The 18,230-nt window shown below is 35.9% G+C and overlaps 1 protein-coding gene across 4 annotated transcripts in view; it reads right to left on the bottom strand.

The window, feature by feature from the left end:
* LOC107499789 (nebulette) overlaps positions 1-18,230 on the bottom strand; it is a 101,185-nt gene that overhangs the window by 60,023 nt on the left and 22,932 nt on the right. For 2 of the 4 annotated variants that reach the window (XM_016124290.2, XM_016124325.2), the window contains exons 8-11: positions 9,545-9,658; positions 7,906-8,007; positions 3,850-3,954; positions 1,563-1,670 (exon numbers count right to left, since the gene is read on the bottom strand). In XM_016124290.2, coding sequence (XP_015979776.2) covers positions 1,563-1,670; positions 3,850-3,954; positions 7,906-8,007; positions 9,545-9,658 — 429 coding nt within the window. The remainder of the gene's footprint in view (positions 1-1,562; positions 1,671-3,849; positions 3,955-7,905; positions 8,008-9,544; positions 9,659-18,230) is intronic. The other 2 variants (XM_016124314.2, XM_016124331.2) reach the window with 1 other exon arrangement.

Raw genomic sequence — 18,230 nt, 5'->3', positions numbered from 1 at the left:
GGTGTCAAAACAGCCAACCAAAAGCCATGACTGAGTTCATCTCACAGATTTTTTTATTAGTTTTCAACATTTAATTTTCCTTGTCTTCTGTGGGGTCACAGCAATGGTAAAAAACCAAGTGCTAGCTACAGATTTCGAGATCTGCACAAGAAAAGATGGTACATGGAATGCATGGCACTTTTTTCAGTGTCCAGGGCACCTTTAAAGTCCCTGCCATCTGTGCAGTGAAATTTGTACTTGAGGAATCTTTTCTCATGTGAGGGCCCATTGCCAAAAAGAAAAAAAGTCAACTGACTATTTCATGTAAATAAAGACAATTTAGTCTACTTTGCCCCCTGATCCTTTAAGAAGAAAATATCCACATGTTTGGGGGGGCAGGGTTTATTAAGATGATAAAAGACATGAAAAACATAAGTAATTATCTTCTCTTCTCTTGCTTGAAGAAGAAATTAAGCAACCGAGACTATTCAAGAAGCCACAGTAATGTCTGAACACCCTTTCCCTGTGAAGATGAATTATAGCATCTCAACAAACAGCACAATGTTTACAAAATTCCTACGAGAGTTTTATTGTCCAGAAGTTATTGTTTCTCCTTGTTTTGCTGTTGTTATTAGAGAACAGAAAAGATCTTTCCCACTGAGCACATCTGGAGTGAAGCACTGGAGTTACAATCGACTGATACCGCTGACCACTATTTCTGTCTCTTTGAAATAATAACTTGGTTGTACCCAAAGAATTCAGATGTTGACTGCAGACATCTGGTGTCTGGACCCCAAATAAAGTACGAAAAAAGGAAAAAAAAAAAAAACCCAGAACATAAAAATATCTCACTGGGACAGAGTAAAACCAGTATGGGGAGTACAGGGATATGACTTTGCATTATCTTAAGTAGAGAAAAAAAGCGGATAAGTAGAAAAAAATTCTTAATTGATCCCTTCTTCTCGTGACATTTTAAAACTTCCATGTCACTGTTTATTGGTAGGGTGGTGGGAGGGAATCAATTAAATAAGCTAACAGAGAAGAGAATCAGTCATGACTTTGACCAGGTCCTAAAACATTGACATTTGCTGGATACCTAATTTTAGGTAAGACCAGTCTAAGGATAATGTCCACCTAGCATCGTTACCTTGAGAGATTAAATGAGCTGACAAATATAGAGTACCTACTCAGCATGGAGTATTTAATAAATGTTAGTTTTATTGTCATTGGAAAAAAAGTAAATAAGGCAACCAGTTCTTCATTTTCTATTCTTTTTTTTTTTCTATTCATCATAAATTTTACATGAACACAACCCCAAAGTGTCACTTTTATAATCACAGAATGTGAGAGGGACTTTACGGGCTCAACTGGCCTGATACCCACATCTACTAAATGGGAAAAACTGAGGACCAGAGGATCTCAATGGCCCAGATAAGGTGCCTGGGTCTAGAATGCAGATTCCCAGAGCCTTCCCATGCAGGGTTCTCTAAACCCACTAAACATTCTGGACCACTTTCCTCGTTCCTCTCAAATGATAAAAGACCAAATATGCATTAAATGACTGACAAGCCAAACGGACTCACCTCACTCTGCATCTTCTGAGCCTCCTTTGAAGCTTGATATGATGGTGTCTCAACAAATTCAAGCATCGATTTCCCCTTATTTTTCTCGTATTTTTCTTTGTACTTAACCTTCATTGAAAACAGTATAAAAAGCACATAAAGCTCATGAACCTTTATACAAATAGAGCAATGTAAAAGAAATATATCCAAAATTAATCATCCTATTTTCTAAAATCACATTTAGGTTGATCTCTGGGTTCTCTGTGGCAAATGACATACAGACAAAGTATGCAGGCTACAGATACATAGTTTTTTAAGGGATAAAATAATTTAAAGTTACTAAAAAATGTAGTTCTAGAACTTGATTAAAGTATTTAAATAGCTGACATATATAGATTTATATTGTACCTATGGGGTTATATATATGTACACATATGATATACATGTAGAGGGACAGAGAGAGAGACAGAGAGAGACAGAGAGACAGAGAGAGCTCCTTGTTAAACCTTGGAATGTACATCAGTAAGTCAAGAACAAGAGGGAAAACATAGATGTGATTCTCTATCTTTCAAAGGGAGGACAATGTTCTCTGACACTGCTAAATTTTTCCACAGACATTGAGTAAAACATGTAGAACTTTTATGTGATTTCTTTCGGCTTCACTACACATTATTTAATAATGTCGTATTATGAATTCTTTATTTCCATTACGACCAGTCCTTTTCTTACTTCAGTTTAGAAAATGATCAATATTTTCTATATACTGATAACAAAATCTAAAACTATATGTAAACTGTCAGAGTTAACTTTTTAGCAACATACCTTTTTAAATTCAATACATTGAAGTTTTGACCATGATTCATTTCATTAAGGAGTATATTTTTATTAATGGTCTTATATTTAATAATTATTTTTAAAATTGCTTCTTAAATTGTATAATAATAATGATTTTAATGATAATAAAATCCAAAAGAATTTTTTTTTATACTTAGAACTTCATAGTGGCAGAAAATATAACACATTTTAAAATTTGTATTTGTAAGCATAATTTTTTAAATAAATTTATTTATTTAAATTCGTTTTAAGTATACAGTACATTGGTTAGACATCTATACTGTTCATAAAATGATTCCCCTGATTGCTGCCTCCCTCCCCTGGCCCTCCACCTCGCCATCATATTCATGCTGACTGCATTCCCTCTGCCATGCTCCCCATCCCCGTGACCATCTACCAACTACTAATTTGTACTTCTTTAACCCTTCGCCCCATTCTCCCAGCCCCCCATTCTCCCTCCCCTCTGTCTGTCACCAAATTGTCCACTATATTTGTGAGTCTGTTTTTGATTAGTTTGTTCTTTTTGTTCCTTTGATTCTACATGTAAGTGAAATCATGTGGTATTTATCTTTCTCTGTCTGACTAATTTCACTTAGCATAATAACCTATAGGTCCATCCATGTCATTGTAAATGGTAGGATTTCATTTTTTTAATGGCTAATAGTCCATTGTATATATGAACCATAATTTCTTTACCCAATCATCTGTTGCTTCCATATCTTGTAGGCATATTTTTATTTCAAAGAAGGATAATACGTAACCAATGCAAAGTATAAAAACATAAGTATAAAAACATACTATATTAGAATAAATTTTTATGGGAAAAATGAAGTAAAAATAAGAATGCAAAGAGAAAAAAAACATACATTTCCAAACCTTAAAGACAAGCTGGTTTGTGTATTTTTAAATAAATGAGGGTGGGTATCAAATCATTAAGGAATGCATATTTCACGAGGTGTATTTAAAAGAGTGATATAAAATTTAATAGATGCTGGCATGACATCTTTTGCAACTATTGTAACTCAGAATAAAAAAAATTATTGATATCAACTTTAAAGTGTGCAAGGGCGTAAATAGAATTTCGTAATGCAGCATACACTGGTGAGATAATTTTCCTGTTTCAGTAACACTTATAATTGAATGGAGAATTTAATACGCTTTGTGCCTTGAAAACTAATTCCACAGCTAAAAACGTATACTACAAATGTACACAAATCAGTACACTCTAAAAATTGAAATCATCATGACATCTGATCATTTAATTAATTCACATATTTGAAGTTCTGAATTGTGTGAAGTTACTGTTATGTTATAAAATGCCTTGACATTGAAATACGGTTCATGCTTCACCAACTCAATACATCCAGAAGAAACAGCGTTTGAGCTTTTGGGCAGCGCCGTTCGCGTTCTCGGGTGGACGCATGCGTCTTTCAGCAGCTGCACCTGAGCGGGTCCAGGCAGGCCCGGCGCGTACCTGGCTCTGGAGTTTGGCATTGTCTTTGTGGTGCAGGTGTTCTGCAGCGTCCGCATCGAAATGATACATTCCTTTATTTTCCTCAAAAAGCTTTCTATACTCTCGCTAAAACAGAGAACACAAAGAGAAATTCAGAATAAAAGAGGCTGATGAGGGCAACTAAGAAACTGAAAAACGCAAGCCAACGAGAGCTGTGAAGCGGCTACGGAGTCCCCATCCGCAGTTATTTCCAGACACTGAGATAAACCGACAGCACCACCCAGACCAGCTTTCAGTGGTCAGTGGGAACAGCATACGACACAGTCTCGTGAGAAGCAGAGGACAACTAGCTGTAAACACAAGGTCAAAGTCATGGCATGGGGGAGTGGCAGCGGAAAAGCCAGTGACAGGGACTCGAGTGAACAGGCAGGTGGGCAAAACAGAAGCCATCCGCCCTTCCCTTGTCCTAAACCAGGAATGCGTGGACCTGCCTCTTCGAGAGACGAACAGAGGAAAGCAAGGCTAGAGGCAGAAGGACGAAAAAGCCATATGCGAGAGCTCAGCCAGGAGGAAGATCGGTGGTGAGAGAAAAGTGAGAAATGGTTCGACTCATTTTCCTCAAAGGAGAAGGTAAGAGGCGCCCAGAAGAGAATCGAGGAATTTGGGTACAGTTGGTTGAATTTTTAAGGTAAGAAATTGGATAAAGACAACTGCTTAGACATACAGACCAAAAAAAAAGGGGGAGGTGGGCAGGGATCTGGAAGAGACCAGAATGGTAAGGATGCCAAACCAAATTTGGCAACTGTAGCACTCACAGAAGCCCCAGTAATACAGAAATTGCTTCATAATTTCTATCATTAGAGATGGGACACCTACTCTGCCCTATTTGAGGAAGACTTTTAGAGGTAAATGGTAACTCACTCTCAAGACTCAACGCTACAGAGACTTAGGCTGAAGTTGGTTGCTCATTAGGCAATGAGGATTTCAGTGACAAGGGCAATTTTGTGGACAGTGAGGGAGAGGGAAGCAGCAATCGAAAGGGAGCAGAAAAGATCTGCCCATCACAAAATTGACCTCGGGTCTTAGCAGATTCTCCAGCCGTCTGGGCGTGAACCAGGAAGAAGGCCCAGGGTCAGGGATGGGAGGGGTGAAGGGTACACATGAGAAAGGCTGTTCCAATGGGATACAGCCCTGGTCCCAGAGGTGCCTTCAGGCAATTAGGACACTAAGGTGTGTCCCCCAAAACTCTAACTACAATAAAGTGAGAGAGAAAAAGCCCCAGGAAGCTTATGAAAATATTCACATAGCACAGTTCGACTAAAAGAACAAGTTCTGAATTTTGGCTCTTCTGCTAATTAAATCATCATCATCATCATCATCATCATCATCTCAAAATACTTAGAGATTTTATCATTTGATTAGAAGTTATTTTATAATATATATAATTTATAATGTATGCTTATAAAATATTATGAACTAAATGTAACAAGCTAAAACATATGCCGTACGGAGTTAAAATCCAGAACTAATAAAGCCTAGGATATTATGTTTGGATATACACTAAGAAAAGTTCAATAAATACTGTCCCGAAGGCAATGATCTATTTTAGTTACAGAGAGTTTCAGAAACTCTTATTTTTAAAAAAGTTAAAATAAGATAAACAAAACCTATTCGAACTAAGATCTGCAAAAGAATTTTTAATACTTGCTGTTCCTTATAGAATAGTCTCTGCTGCCTCCTAGTGGGAGTTACTGACAGTAACACAAATATATGTATATATATTTTTTAAATTTATGAAAAGTTATAAAAGAAACTGAAAGCTAGTAGAGCTCTATTTTCCAGGTGAAAATGTTCCCTCAAAAATTTAATTAGTATGGCTGTACAAACTCATAAGCAGTAATTTCTCTATAAAAAAATTATGATTTATACCAAAGAGATTTAGAAGTCTTTAAAAACAGCCATTTATAACAAACTGACAACTAATTTGGGCTGAATGTCTTTTTATTAAGCATTCTTTCAGTCAATGTTTTAATAAAATTAAATTGCCTTTATAAATCAACAAAATTCCAATTCTCATTACATTAAAATTTAACAGAAAACAATGCTAATATATAATCAGTTTGAGCCAATGTAGTATCATGAAACTTTAATACCTCAGAGTAACACATTTATTGAATCTCAAACTTTCTCTTCCACAAAGGAATCATTAAGTCACAATCTTTCTATGGGGCAAAATGTTTATAATATAGGCGAAAGTACCACTGGAACAAAGATTTAAACTTTATAAATGGTATATGAAATAAAGGTAATATAGGAGACTTTGGTGAGTTTCCTCTGTTGAAGAGATGCTAGAAATAATCTATATTAAACTATAATTTTTTCACCATTATTATAAAACAAAGGTCAATATTCTTGAAAACAAATATTGCCTTTGAGTGGCATGAATTCTTCCACCTACCGAATTTTTTAATTCCCACCATGATATTTTTATTGTATTATTTACATGTGAACTCTCACGTCCTACAGAAAGTTAACCCAAGTGTGGATGAAGAATGATACTCAAAGGCAAAATGCCAGCCAGCGCAAGGATCAAAACCGGATGCCTACGATTGAATGTGGAGAAAGCAGCTCGGAGAACGAATACACATGGATGTTAGAAGCACACCTATGAGTCATGGAGGCAAACACGGAGCTGAAACTGAGCCACGCAGGGGAGAGAGGGGTGCGCGTGGAGCTGCAGGGTGAGCTCCGGAACTGCGGGACAACGTGAACGACGCACCCGGGGACTGTCTGCCTCTGGGCCTGACAGTTCTCTAACTTCCATTCTCTGCTCAACGGATTGGACAGAATGATGATCGGTTTTTCCTGCAAGGTCCGGTGATTTAAAACATTGATTAATTAAGAAAATCTCTATGAGTATGAATTACTTATATGCATAATGCTTTGCAAGAAGGATGACAGCGGTGGTGGTGGTGGAGCAACGAGGATTATGACATTATAAACTGAAGTTTCAATACATCAAAGACCAGGGTACACGTCGAAGCTATGACTCATTATATAATAGTTTGGGAACCAGGTTTTACCTACAGGTTTGTTTGTTTGTTTGTTTGTTTTTAAATCCCTGACTAAGGGCACATCTCCTGAAGACAGCTCTTTGTACTTTTCCACATCCCTTGCCCAGCACATTTTCTCATCTGATCTGTACCTGGCCCAAAGCAGGTAGTCAAAAAATATGGATAATTTTGAGTGAGCAAGCGAGTAATTATTAAAATAGGCAAAGAAATACATGAGGTCAGGTTATGGTTGCTCATCACCATGGGGCATCCTGAGATGTAGGAAATGGGAGGCTCAGGTGAGCCGGGTCATCAGTTATGAGAGTCGGTGACATCCCTAAGTGTCTGAAACAGTATGCAGAAGCCGAGTTTGATGGAATGACCACTTGGGAGGGTACCCAGATATTTTCATCAGGAGATGAAGAAATCACCCTCCCCTCCTGGCTGCACTGGGGAAAACAAAACAAAACAAAACAAACAAACAAACAAACAAACAAAAACCAAAGCAAAACAGGAATCTTCACAAAACGAAAAGCACTGTCTCAACAGAAACATCTTTAGAATTTATTTAAAGAGAAAATACAAATTAGACTAAGACTTTTTTTTTTTTTATGTTACTGAGGCTTAGTAAGTACCAGATACTCTGGCCTGCATAAAATAAAAAGGTGTCTGACTTAAGAGTCTGACTTTTAAGTGGCTTCAATCGAATACGGACAGAAGAAAAGGGAAGAAAAAAGACAGGAAGAACACTTGTCCAAACACTTTGAAGTGTAGTTGTTCAACGAGAAAGTTTGCCTTCAAGAGATACTAAAGAGTTGGGGGAAAAAACAAAAAACTTTGTAAGGCAACAGCGTTGGTGGGATGTAAGCAAGCCGATTACTACTTCTCAGTGAGTTAGTTATTCAAGGAGCAGCAATGCCCAGGCACACCCAAGGAAGCAGGTGCGCTCATGATGAGCACTGCGGGCACATCGGCTCCAGGGAACCAGGGGACATCTACAGCTGCCATCAAACAACCCACTTACACCGCTGAGCATTTTGCTGACTTTCAAAGCATGGTCTAAAAACAAAGTTGGGAGATCTGAAACCGGATCATGGATGTACTGAATGTCTTTCTTGTACTTCACCTATGAAAATAACATGGAACAAAATACGATCTAGGAGAAGAAAATATTACACTTTTGCATTATTGCCAGTATCATGTTTAACACGTTACAAAGTACTAGTCAGTCAGAAATTGACAGATGAATTTGCAAGTAGCCACTAGATGGTGCTCATTTACTACTGAATGAGTAAAAAAAAAAGTTCGTTCTAGGGATCTGGAAATATTTTGATACTTTTTGGATTGTTTACATATTCAGAAAGGGTGATTAAACAGAATCAAGTAATTTTAACAGAAATTCTGCTTTGAAAATCTAAAAGAAATTTCCACTTTATTCTTTAGAAATTACTGCCATATTTCAATTATGCTTTGTGGCAATTTTAAGGCTTATTCATGATATTGACATATAGTCTTTTCTTTTTTTTTACCAACTGCTTTGGAAATATATCGGTAATCATAATAATTAAATATTAATAATATAAAATATATTGAATACTTGCTGATGCCAAATACTTTCCTAAATACTTGATGATTTAATTTCCACACCCCTAGAAGGTAGGAACTTTAAGCATCTTTATTTTACAGATGAGGAAACTGAGCACAGAAAGACGAAGATATAATATTAAGGAGGGAGTAGGCACTGTGGTCTAGGTTCCTTTAAGTGTATTCCAACTCAATTTACTTTACGTTTTTCCCACACACAAAAACAAAAAAGAAAAGTCATTCTGATATTCCCAGTGGTCCTAAAGGACAGAAACACCCATCTCAGTTGCTGGTAACAAACAAAAGTTGGTTAATGTACTTTCTATAAACATTAATGAAAATAAGATCTACTACGTCCCAAGGATCTGACGGGAGTTGAAAGGTTTAAACGATCTAACTAAGCAGCAGTGCTACAGTAATTCATCTTAACCCTTGAAAAGGTTCTCTATACAACCTGCAGCTACAGCAAAGTGATCGATTTTCCTCCATGTTTCTGTTTTGATATTCTGTCTAATTTCAATGAAAGTTTAAGGCATTTTTCCTGTTAATTGAAACTTGATTATTTTTTTAAAAAATGAAAACAAATCTTGTGAATAGTTCACAGCATTTACATGATAAATAAGAATGAAATTGTAAGCCATTACAACTTCTGAAAATTTCTTTACGATAAGCTACCATGTACCAGGTAGCACTTTACAATAAGTGCTATTTCATGGGCACAATTACGAGTTAACTGCCGTCATAACCACTAATTTATCATACTATACACGATCTTTCTGCAAAACTCTGTAATCTATTTCTACTCTCAATTAGATATAATAGTTTTATTAGCAATACAATTCCTACTTATCAACTAAGTAGTAGTAATCAGTAACATTAATAGCAAATTACAATGATACATTTTTCTCAAAGCTTCAGGAAAATATGCTTCAATGTTTTCAACTAAAATTGCTTGGAAATTACATGATTCTCTTTAAGTATCACTGGTTCCAAAACAATCAATTCAGAGAAAACAAGAATCAAAAAATATCAAAAATAATTTCTATGAATTACAAGTCACGAGACACAAAGTAACTTACATCACTGGCCAGTTCAGTGGCAATCTGACTTTGCCGAAAAGAAACACTTTCAAGGGGATTGTAATGATGTTTCTTATCCTTCATTTCATTATCAAATTTTTCTTTGTATTTAATCTGCCATAAAAGAAAAAAAAAACAGGATAAATTAAATAGCACATTTGTTTTTAAGCTTTCAAAATAATATTTGATTTTTCATTAGATCAGATAAAACCTACCTTAAAAATGAATGATAGCAAAGTTTAAATTCCTGATACTTTCTTCCATATAAAGCTTAATTAGGCATAAATTTCTTATTTTTTTTTTAAAAAAACCTCTGCTTGAACATTGATCATAAATGCAATTAGGCATGAACTCAAATCCTATTAACAAGAATTATGCACTAAATTCTCAGGATTTTTAAATGTCACTTTTCATTTCTGCATTCTTATAATCTGCGATCAATTAGAAATTTAGACCATAAATGAATTAAGTCTTACTTACCATACTTAGAAAAGGGATGCTAAGCCCCAGAACTTGAATATGAATTTTCCTGAGGGAATGATTCCAAATATAGGACATGGTTTGTAGCGGTTTTTCTTATCATTTCCCATTTGTTCAAAAATTCATTTCCAAGAACTATGTTTTCTGAAATGTCCTGGGTCTAATTAATGTCATTTTTTATTCCTCTGCTTTTACTCTATGTTTGTATTCAGCAGCAAAACTATTTCTAATATTCACTCTAAATTATTTTTCTCTTTTCTTAAGTAGCCTGAGAGCCACTAGAGAAACCATTATCAAGTTATCCTGCAGAACTGTATTTTTCTCCATGGATAGAGAAATATGGGAATGCATATTATTATAATTAACTGGAATATAGGTGTAAGTCCTTTTCCAAACAAAAATTGCCTACTCAGATCTCACATTCACTTTGATTCCTGTAACCAGGAAAGGATTCACAGACATTTAAACCAAAAGTAAGCTGTTTTGTTCTCTTATAATATTTTTACACTATATAATATTTACAATATTTTGGTTTCTTACAACATTGTCATATTGCACCTTTAGTCATACAACTTAAGGCTGTTCCTTGAAGAGGTTTTTATTACAAAGTAAATTAGGGATGGCCAGTTTAATCACGTGTAGATTGCGGGATGGTCTCCCTCTGGGGCCTGTATCTAGAATGTATGGGAGAAAGCGAGTGACCAACCTTAGTGGGAACACAGTTGGAAAATATTTCAACATGGCTTTCAGGAAATATTTTCTGTCATGGTTCCTCCTGCTCATAATAACTTTCTGACATTCGCATTGCTTCATAAATTCAGACAAAAACTCCTTTATTCTAATTAATTGGTAAGGCCTCTCAAAAACAAGAAAAACTCTGACTTTTAAGAGTTCTTTTCTGTCTTGAAATCATCAATGGAATACATTTAGATTTCATTCACTATTTTCCACTGTCTCTGGCACCAAAGCAAAGGTTCTCCCTACCTGGTTGACCCCTAAACACACTCTCTACACCCTTCTGCTTGGGTACTTGTCGCGATATTTTAATCAGTGCTTTTGCCTCTCTCTAGGTTTTTCATGTCTACAGGGTATTCGCTCAATAAGTGGACTCTCTTAACTGACCTCCACTTGAATGGCACTCTTGACTCAGCCAGACTCACAAACACTCTGCACTTACTGGGTAAAACATTCTGTCTGAAAGCGCGGGCCCCTGAACACCCTCCCAGCTGGTAGCTGTTTAGCTCACTGACCAATCCCGCTATGTAATTTGGGCTCGCATCAAGCTTTCTTTCAGCCATTCGCATTCTCCAAGCCGGGGCACCATGACTGTCTCAGGTACACACTAGCTAAAAGGCAAATATAAGATCCTTACACAAAGAGAACTCATTGTACGGCCCTTGCACAATGGCGCCTGGGACACTCAGCGGGTATTACCTGGAAATTAACCTGACAAATTCCCATCCGTCATTACATCTGGCACTTGCCCTTCCTGGGTAAAGGAATATTCCTGAAATAGCAATAATCAATCCACGTTGTAATGATTCTTTCCTTCCTCTGTTCATTCAACATTGAGCCTGTGCTGACTTCCTACTACGAGGTAGCATGAGTTCCTCCCTGAGGCTGGGAATACTGACATGACCCAGACACACTCTGTCAAGTCTAGAGTCAATAATCTCTTGCAAAAGCAAATTTGATTGAATCGCGCTCATACTTAAGAGTGGTTTTGTTACAAGTTAGCTCCAGCACTTCTGATGCCATTAGGTACATTGTATGCTTGCTAAGAGTCAACTGAGTTTGTCCCTAATCCTGTTTATGCTAGTCGTATTTATTATCATTATAACATTTAATTTAGTATGTCAAACACTAGTAAATTTACTGTAAAAAATCAGTTATTATTTCTACAAGACCTACGTTATTTCTATGAAAGATTTCAGGAGGACGATTCCCTAAAAAACTATTGTCAATTTAAGGGTAGTCAAGACAACCAGAAGAGTCAGGGACAGGGGATACAAATAATCTAGAAGGTACTAGAACTTGGATACAATAACAACATATCTTTAACAAAATGTCTTTCAAAATGCAAATCATAGACAATGCAGTGTGAGTATAGCTTGCAAGAAAAATAACACAAAACTCCAAACCGAAGATTCATTTGTAAAGAAAGATTTGTCACTACATCAAAAAGTTGTTAAATAAATGAACACATAAGTGTTTTGTGTTAAAATAGCTTTCTAATAGATCTTAATGAGAATTTTATTTTTGAAGATTTCTACCAGTGTTTTGCATTGGGCTATATACCTTAAAATTTGAATTTTAAAATGCTGTCTAACCTTTCCAGGTTATTTCTGTAGTGTGAGATTAATTATTTAAAATATACCTGTCATTCATATCCTTTTAATGAATGAAATAATAAGCAAAGTGTTGTGAAATTTATTCTGACCTGCAGTATTCTGCATGATTTGATTTGAAAGTGCCTATGGAAGAAAATCCCAAGAATTTCTCTTATTAACCGCTAAGTAAAATAACCGCATTATATTAAAAATATATATACATTTATCAGACACTGACACCCAACTGTCCCATACCTGCTTCTGAAAGGTTTGCACATAAGAAAATAGCCAAATGGCTTAAATGGTTCCCACTGTTCACCTCCTGACTGAGTCACTCACAAACTACATATATACACCCAACATTCGATCTTATTTTCAGCCCACAGTTCCCACATCCGAGTGTCTATCTCCCCGTGTACACTCACATTGCTTAAGGGGCCAAGGCAATGCTTTCTTATGATGATAACTGATAACCAAGGAATAAAAGATCTCCCTTCCAGTTGTAAAGCCATTTAAGAAAGATAGGTGTTGGGTGGCTTGGCTATGTGATCTTAAGACACAATGTTACCTCTTATACCTAACTCAATTATTTTGGGGAAAAAACAAAAAGCTACTTATATCTATGACTGATTTCATTTACATTATGAATCTCATATATAATAATCTTGATGTCTATCTGCCAACTTTTTTAAAAAAATAATCAGATAGATGTAGAAGATCGAACTCCTGAAAGTTTTAAAAAGAATCTTAACAGACTTAGCAGGACTTTGAGAGGCCCAGTGTTTTTGGAGAAAACACTGGAACTGTTGAACTACAATAATATAAGTTAAACTAGTTCCTCCGAACTGCATCTGGACAAGGTGGTGTTCCAATGGTCTGAAGCTGGACCCCTAAAGCAAGGGGTTCACAGTGTTCACCATGAGTGGTGCCAGGCTTCACGACAGCGCCAATGTCTCAGACTCACAAAGAGCCAAAAAAGGTAGAGAAAAGCAGACCCTGAACAAAAGCTTTTCATCATAGCCACAGAAACAAATGTTAGGAAGGAAATGGAAAATTTTACGCGTGCCTTAGTGATCAGTGAAAATGAAAGTAAACAAATAACATAATGCCACATATCTGTAGGCATCAATTTCTTCCAATTTTGGCTAGATCTGAACTAAACGCTGTGGAGCAAGAGTATAAACAGATTTTCATGTAGAACTCGTCATAAAAGTGAGAATAGTTTTATCTCTGCCTTCATTTTCACAGTAAAACAATATCTTACCGACTTTGCACCAAGTGTGGATGATCTAGAGAAATTTGTTTAATTGGTCTATATATATATATATTTATTGAAAGATTAATCTGCCATTCTGTAATGGTGAATTAAATGTATATAAACCCTGTCCCCACGGAACCCATTATGTGGTAAGTGAAGTGGTTATTTAAAACACACATATACATATATATGACTCTTAAAAACTGTGTTAAGAACTATAAAGAAAAAGAACGGAGAGAGTGTTACAGTTGTCAGGTCAAGGGCATGACATTTAAGCCAACACTTGGGTGTAAGAAGGCCGGCAGACACAGTGCTTATCGAGAGTGAGACATTCCCCAAACCAATTAATACCCTTTATGTTAAAAAAAAAAATTCTTATTAAATTTTAGCAGCAATCTAAAATGTAATTTTTAGGCTTAAAGCCTATTCTTATCAACATGGCAAATGTGATTTTAGAACAAATTATAATTATTATAAATACAAAATTTTGTCTTGATATTATGAAACTGAAGAATTTCATTCATCATGTAGATAAATCCCAAGTAACAAATCAAGATGATATATGAATATGTTAACAAATTAATTGCTCTTAGAATTTTTTAAGATGATGACTCCAACAGTGACTACACGTACAGCTGAGATACTTGTAAACACACAACTCTTTTTCTGCTAGCATGTGAGATTTATTTTTATTTATTTATTTATTTTACTGATTTCCTTTTAATTATTTGACCACAATTTTAAGTGTCTCCCTATGTTTTAAAAAAAGGCAACTTTATAACTATGGAAGCAAAGCTATCACATATAGGAAGTGTTTGGATGTGTTTCCATTACCTTTTTCTGGGTTCAGTCCCACAGAGCTCACTTTACAGGTAAAATGGGAGAATTCGTCTGCCCACTTGCTTGCTCGTTCTCATCTTTGCATCAGGCAGGTCTTAGTCCCTGCCGTGCGCGCTGGCCTCATCACTGCCTTCTCTCTCACATCCTTCTGGCGCTATGATGCTCTTTCCTTCCTTTCCCCACTTTCTCTGCTTATTGCTTTCCTAAATCATTTCCCCCTTATGTATTTGCTTGCCTTTGAGGGATCCTGTATTCACGACCTGCCATTAGTGTAAGAGCAAGAGCGTACATGATCTTCAAAGCTGTCAATGAAAATGAGAACTAGACAATCGGCCCTCGTTCTAGTGAATACACCTAAAAAGAAAGGCAAATGGAGCATCCTGAGTTCACTCCAGAACTCCTACATATTCATCTTCCCAGTTTCCCTTTTTTCTGAAGAGTTTATATTCTATAAGCTCAATAAGAATATCATGAAAAAGGAAAAAGGATGGGTATGACTTGCAAATTACAATTTGCTTAAGTATCTGATCATTTGGTGGCTAATGATTTTTTTTTTTTATCTGCCTAAAAACCCATGTAGAGATCAAATGGTAAGATTTTTGGTGACTGAATTTGAAACATGAATATAAAAGCTCAAATACCAAAACTTTTTCTAAGGACTTTGAAATAAGATTATAAAGGAGGGAACTTAAGACCGGCCTCTAAGAGCCAGTGTTGTTCTTCCTGCTTCATTCTGCATGTGAATTCGTGTCAAAATGCAGAGTGGAGTGCTATTCTGAATACCTACTGTAAAACTATTCCTATGAAAGTATGTAGTGTCTCTATGGGCCAGCGTTTTCAGTGGGTTTTACTCACAGTGACTCATTTAACCCTCACAACCCTAAAAAGTTGGTATTGCCATATGGCAATAGGACAGAGCATATGGCAAAAATAAGCCATTTGTCCAAAGTCATTCAATTAGCAGAACCAGGAGTTTAACTCAAACAGTCTGATTCTAGAGCCCATTTTCTTCACTACTCCACCAAACCATAATGCTTTTCTAGAGTCTTCTGCATCTCCTATACAATTGAGGGAGTCAATCTTTGCCCCCAGAAAGGGCTGAAATCGTAAGAGGTCAGATAGTTATGCCGGAAATCTTAAAGCGATGCCAGAACGGTTGCCAAGTATGTGGCAATATACCCCGGCTCTCTGACAGGCGTTACTGGAAATGAGAAAAGCCTGGAGTCGCGGCCCTTTTTGTCCCTTGATAAGAATGTCACCCAGATGAGTCCTCGATTTCTTAGCCCATCAGCCGCTTCCTGAGTCTCAAAGTTGTTTTATAAGTGAAAGTGTCTTATAAACTGTAAAACTATTATTGTGAGACAAAACAAAGTAAAACAATCTATTCGGGCGTCTCTCATTCATTCCTTCTCTCTGCCTCGTTTTCACCCCCGTGGCCAGCAAGTCCTTTCGGCTTTTAGTTCCTCTAGGTGTGGATATCACAGGAACATTATCAGCCGGCCTCTGGGTTTTTCGCCTCTTGGGAGGCCAGCCTTTCCTGCAGTGTTGCCATATTAACCCTCCTTGAATAGTCCTTTCTTCACAATGCTTCTAAATCTGTGCTAATGCGTTTCTTACCTGAAAGTAGAGGCTACTTGAGAGAAAATGGTCAGAAACAGTACTGATGGCTCCTTTTCTGAATTTGACTCTAAAAAGCTCCATTATTACATTCCAAAATCACTTCCCTTTTTCTTTTACAGAATACATTACTCCTAAACTGCTCTCTAAATGTGGCCTATAGTCCAAATGAAGATAACACTGACCCATTTATTATCACACAGCATCTTAACTCCTCCCAGTTTCCCACGTGTGTTTATGACCCGCATCTCTTTGCTAGGTCATCTGCCCCTACTGTCGGACCTCTCTCCTCTGTCATGCATGGTCCTAATCTTTGGGATCTTTCTCTGAGCAGAGCTTTCTCTCCCTTTAAGTCCAACTTAGCTCAAATCTACCTCCTACACAAACCTTTCTAACTACTCCACCGTCGCCGATGCCCTTCTCCACACTCACAGAAAGGGATAGGTATAAATAATAGTTCGTTTTTACTTTTTTGGCATTTCTTTTTCTACAAATAAATTTGAGCATCTTTTTCCATGTTTACTAGTTTTTTATATTTGCTCTTCTGTGAACTGTCTGTTCACCTCCTTTGAAGACCACTGATCTTTTTCTATGTTAAAGAGCTATTCTCAGAAAGAAATCTAACTATGCGAGGTGAATGCACAGTGTAAATATATATATGCCTTGCTGTTAAGGTGTATAGCTGAAACTTACTGGAATTCGTTAACCAATGCCACCATAAAAAATATTAAATAAATAAATAAATAATGAAATAAAGAGCTATTCTCAGACACTCCCTTCTCCTTTTAAAGTCTAACTTATTTAATTTAGTTAAATCACTTAATTTTATTTGTACATTTTAAAAGCCTGTTTGGATCCTAACAGGAATTGCATGAGCTTCTAAAAATTAATTTTGGAAGAACCGACATTTTAAAAATATCGAGTATTGAGACTCCCAAGAGAATATTTATTTGTTCAGATAGCATTTTATTTTTTTCAGTTAGATTTTTAGTTTTTCTCATTTACATTTTTTCCTTTCTGAATTAAGACATTTGCAACTTGAGAATGAATATTTCAAAGCTGAAAACACTGTAAATGTATGAAACTTACGGTTTGATATCATTATTGACTTGGCAAATGTTATCTTTTTCTATTGAAAGAGTTTACATTTTCACACAGTCAAGCATACCTAACTATTCTTTCATAGCTTCTGAATCTCTGTTCTCATTTAAAAACAGTTCTGTTGTTCCTATTTGGTATATATAGTCTCCTGGATTTTCTTTTTTAGGTTTTTAAATGATTTTATTATTTACATTCACATATTTAATCCATCTGGAATTCATTTTTTATATGGTTTAAGATTCAGGTCCAATTTTATTTTTACCCTGATAGATGACCAGTTATGTCAGCACCATTTATTAACTAATCAGACTTTTTCCCACTGACTTGAACCAACACTTTCATCATATATTAAATTCTTATTCATACTGGAATCTATTTCAGGACTCCCTATTCCATCCTACTGATTATTTTATCTTTTACTATACCAATCCCATATTGATTTAATTCCAGTGGTTTTATATTATGTTATGGTAACTCATAATTTAAGTTCCCCTTTACTGATCTTCATTTTCATACTTTTAAAGGCTATTCTCAGGCATTTCCTTTCCATTCAAATGCTAAGATCATTTTATCCATACTTTAAAAAGAAAAAAAAAAACCCTGTTGGAATCTAATCGAAATTGCATGACATTTATATATTAATTTGGGGAGAACTGAAATTTTTATCTGTTGAGAACTTCAACCAAAAATACAGCATGTCTTTATAGTTTTTCAAGTCTTGTTTTATGTTCTTCAATAACATTTCAAAGCTTATTTATTCTCATCACTTTTCTAGCTCATGATTAAAGCATTTAAAAAAGAAGAAAATTAGTATTTTTTTACTAAATTAAAATTTGCATGTATGTGTATCTGTGTGTGTGTGTACATGTAGACAGACAGACAGAAATCTTATTATCTGGTATAACTATTGCTAAGTAATAGAAATCCTGGGAAATATGACAATATAGCTAGACTCATCAGAAAAGGTTAGGATTTGAGCCAAGAGAAAAGAAAACTCTGTTTTATACTTAAATTAGACTTATTTTTTCCCTTGCTGGAATTTATAATTATTGTAATCCTA

Source organism: Rousettus aegyptiacus, unplaced genomic scaffold, assembly GCF_014176215.1.
Source record: "Rousettus aegyptiacus isolate mRouAeg1 unplaced genomic scaffold, mRouAeg1.p scaffold_m13_p_10, whole genome shotgun sequence".
In the NCBI taxonomy this organism is placed as follows: Eukaryota; Metazoa; Chordata; class Mammalia; order Chiroptera; family Pteropodidae; genus Rousettus; species Rousettus aegyptiacus.
The sequence above is the reverse complement of the archived record's forward strand: the minus strand, read 5'-3'. Positions and strand labels throughout refer to the sequence as shown.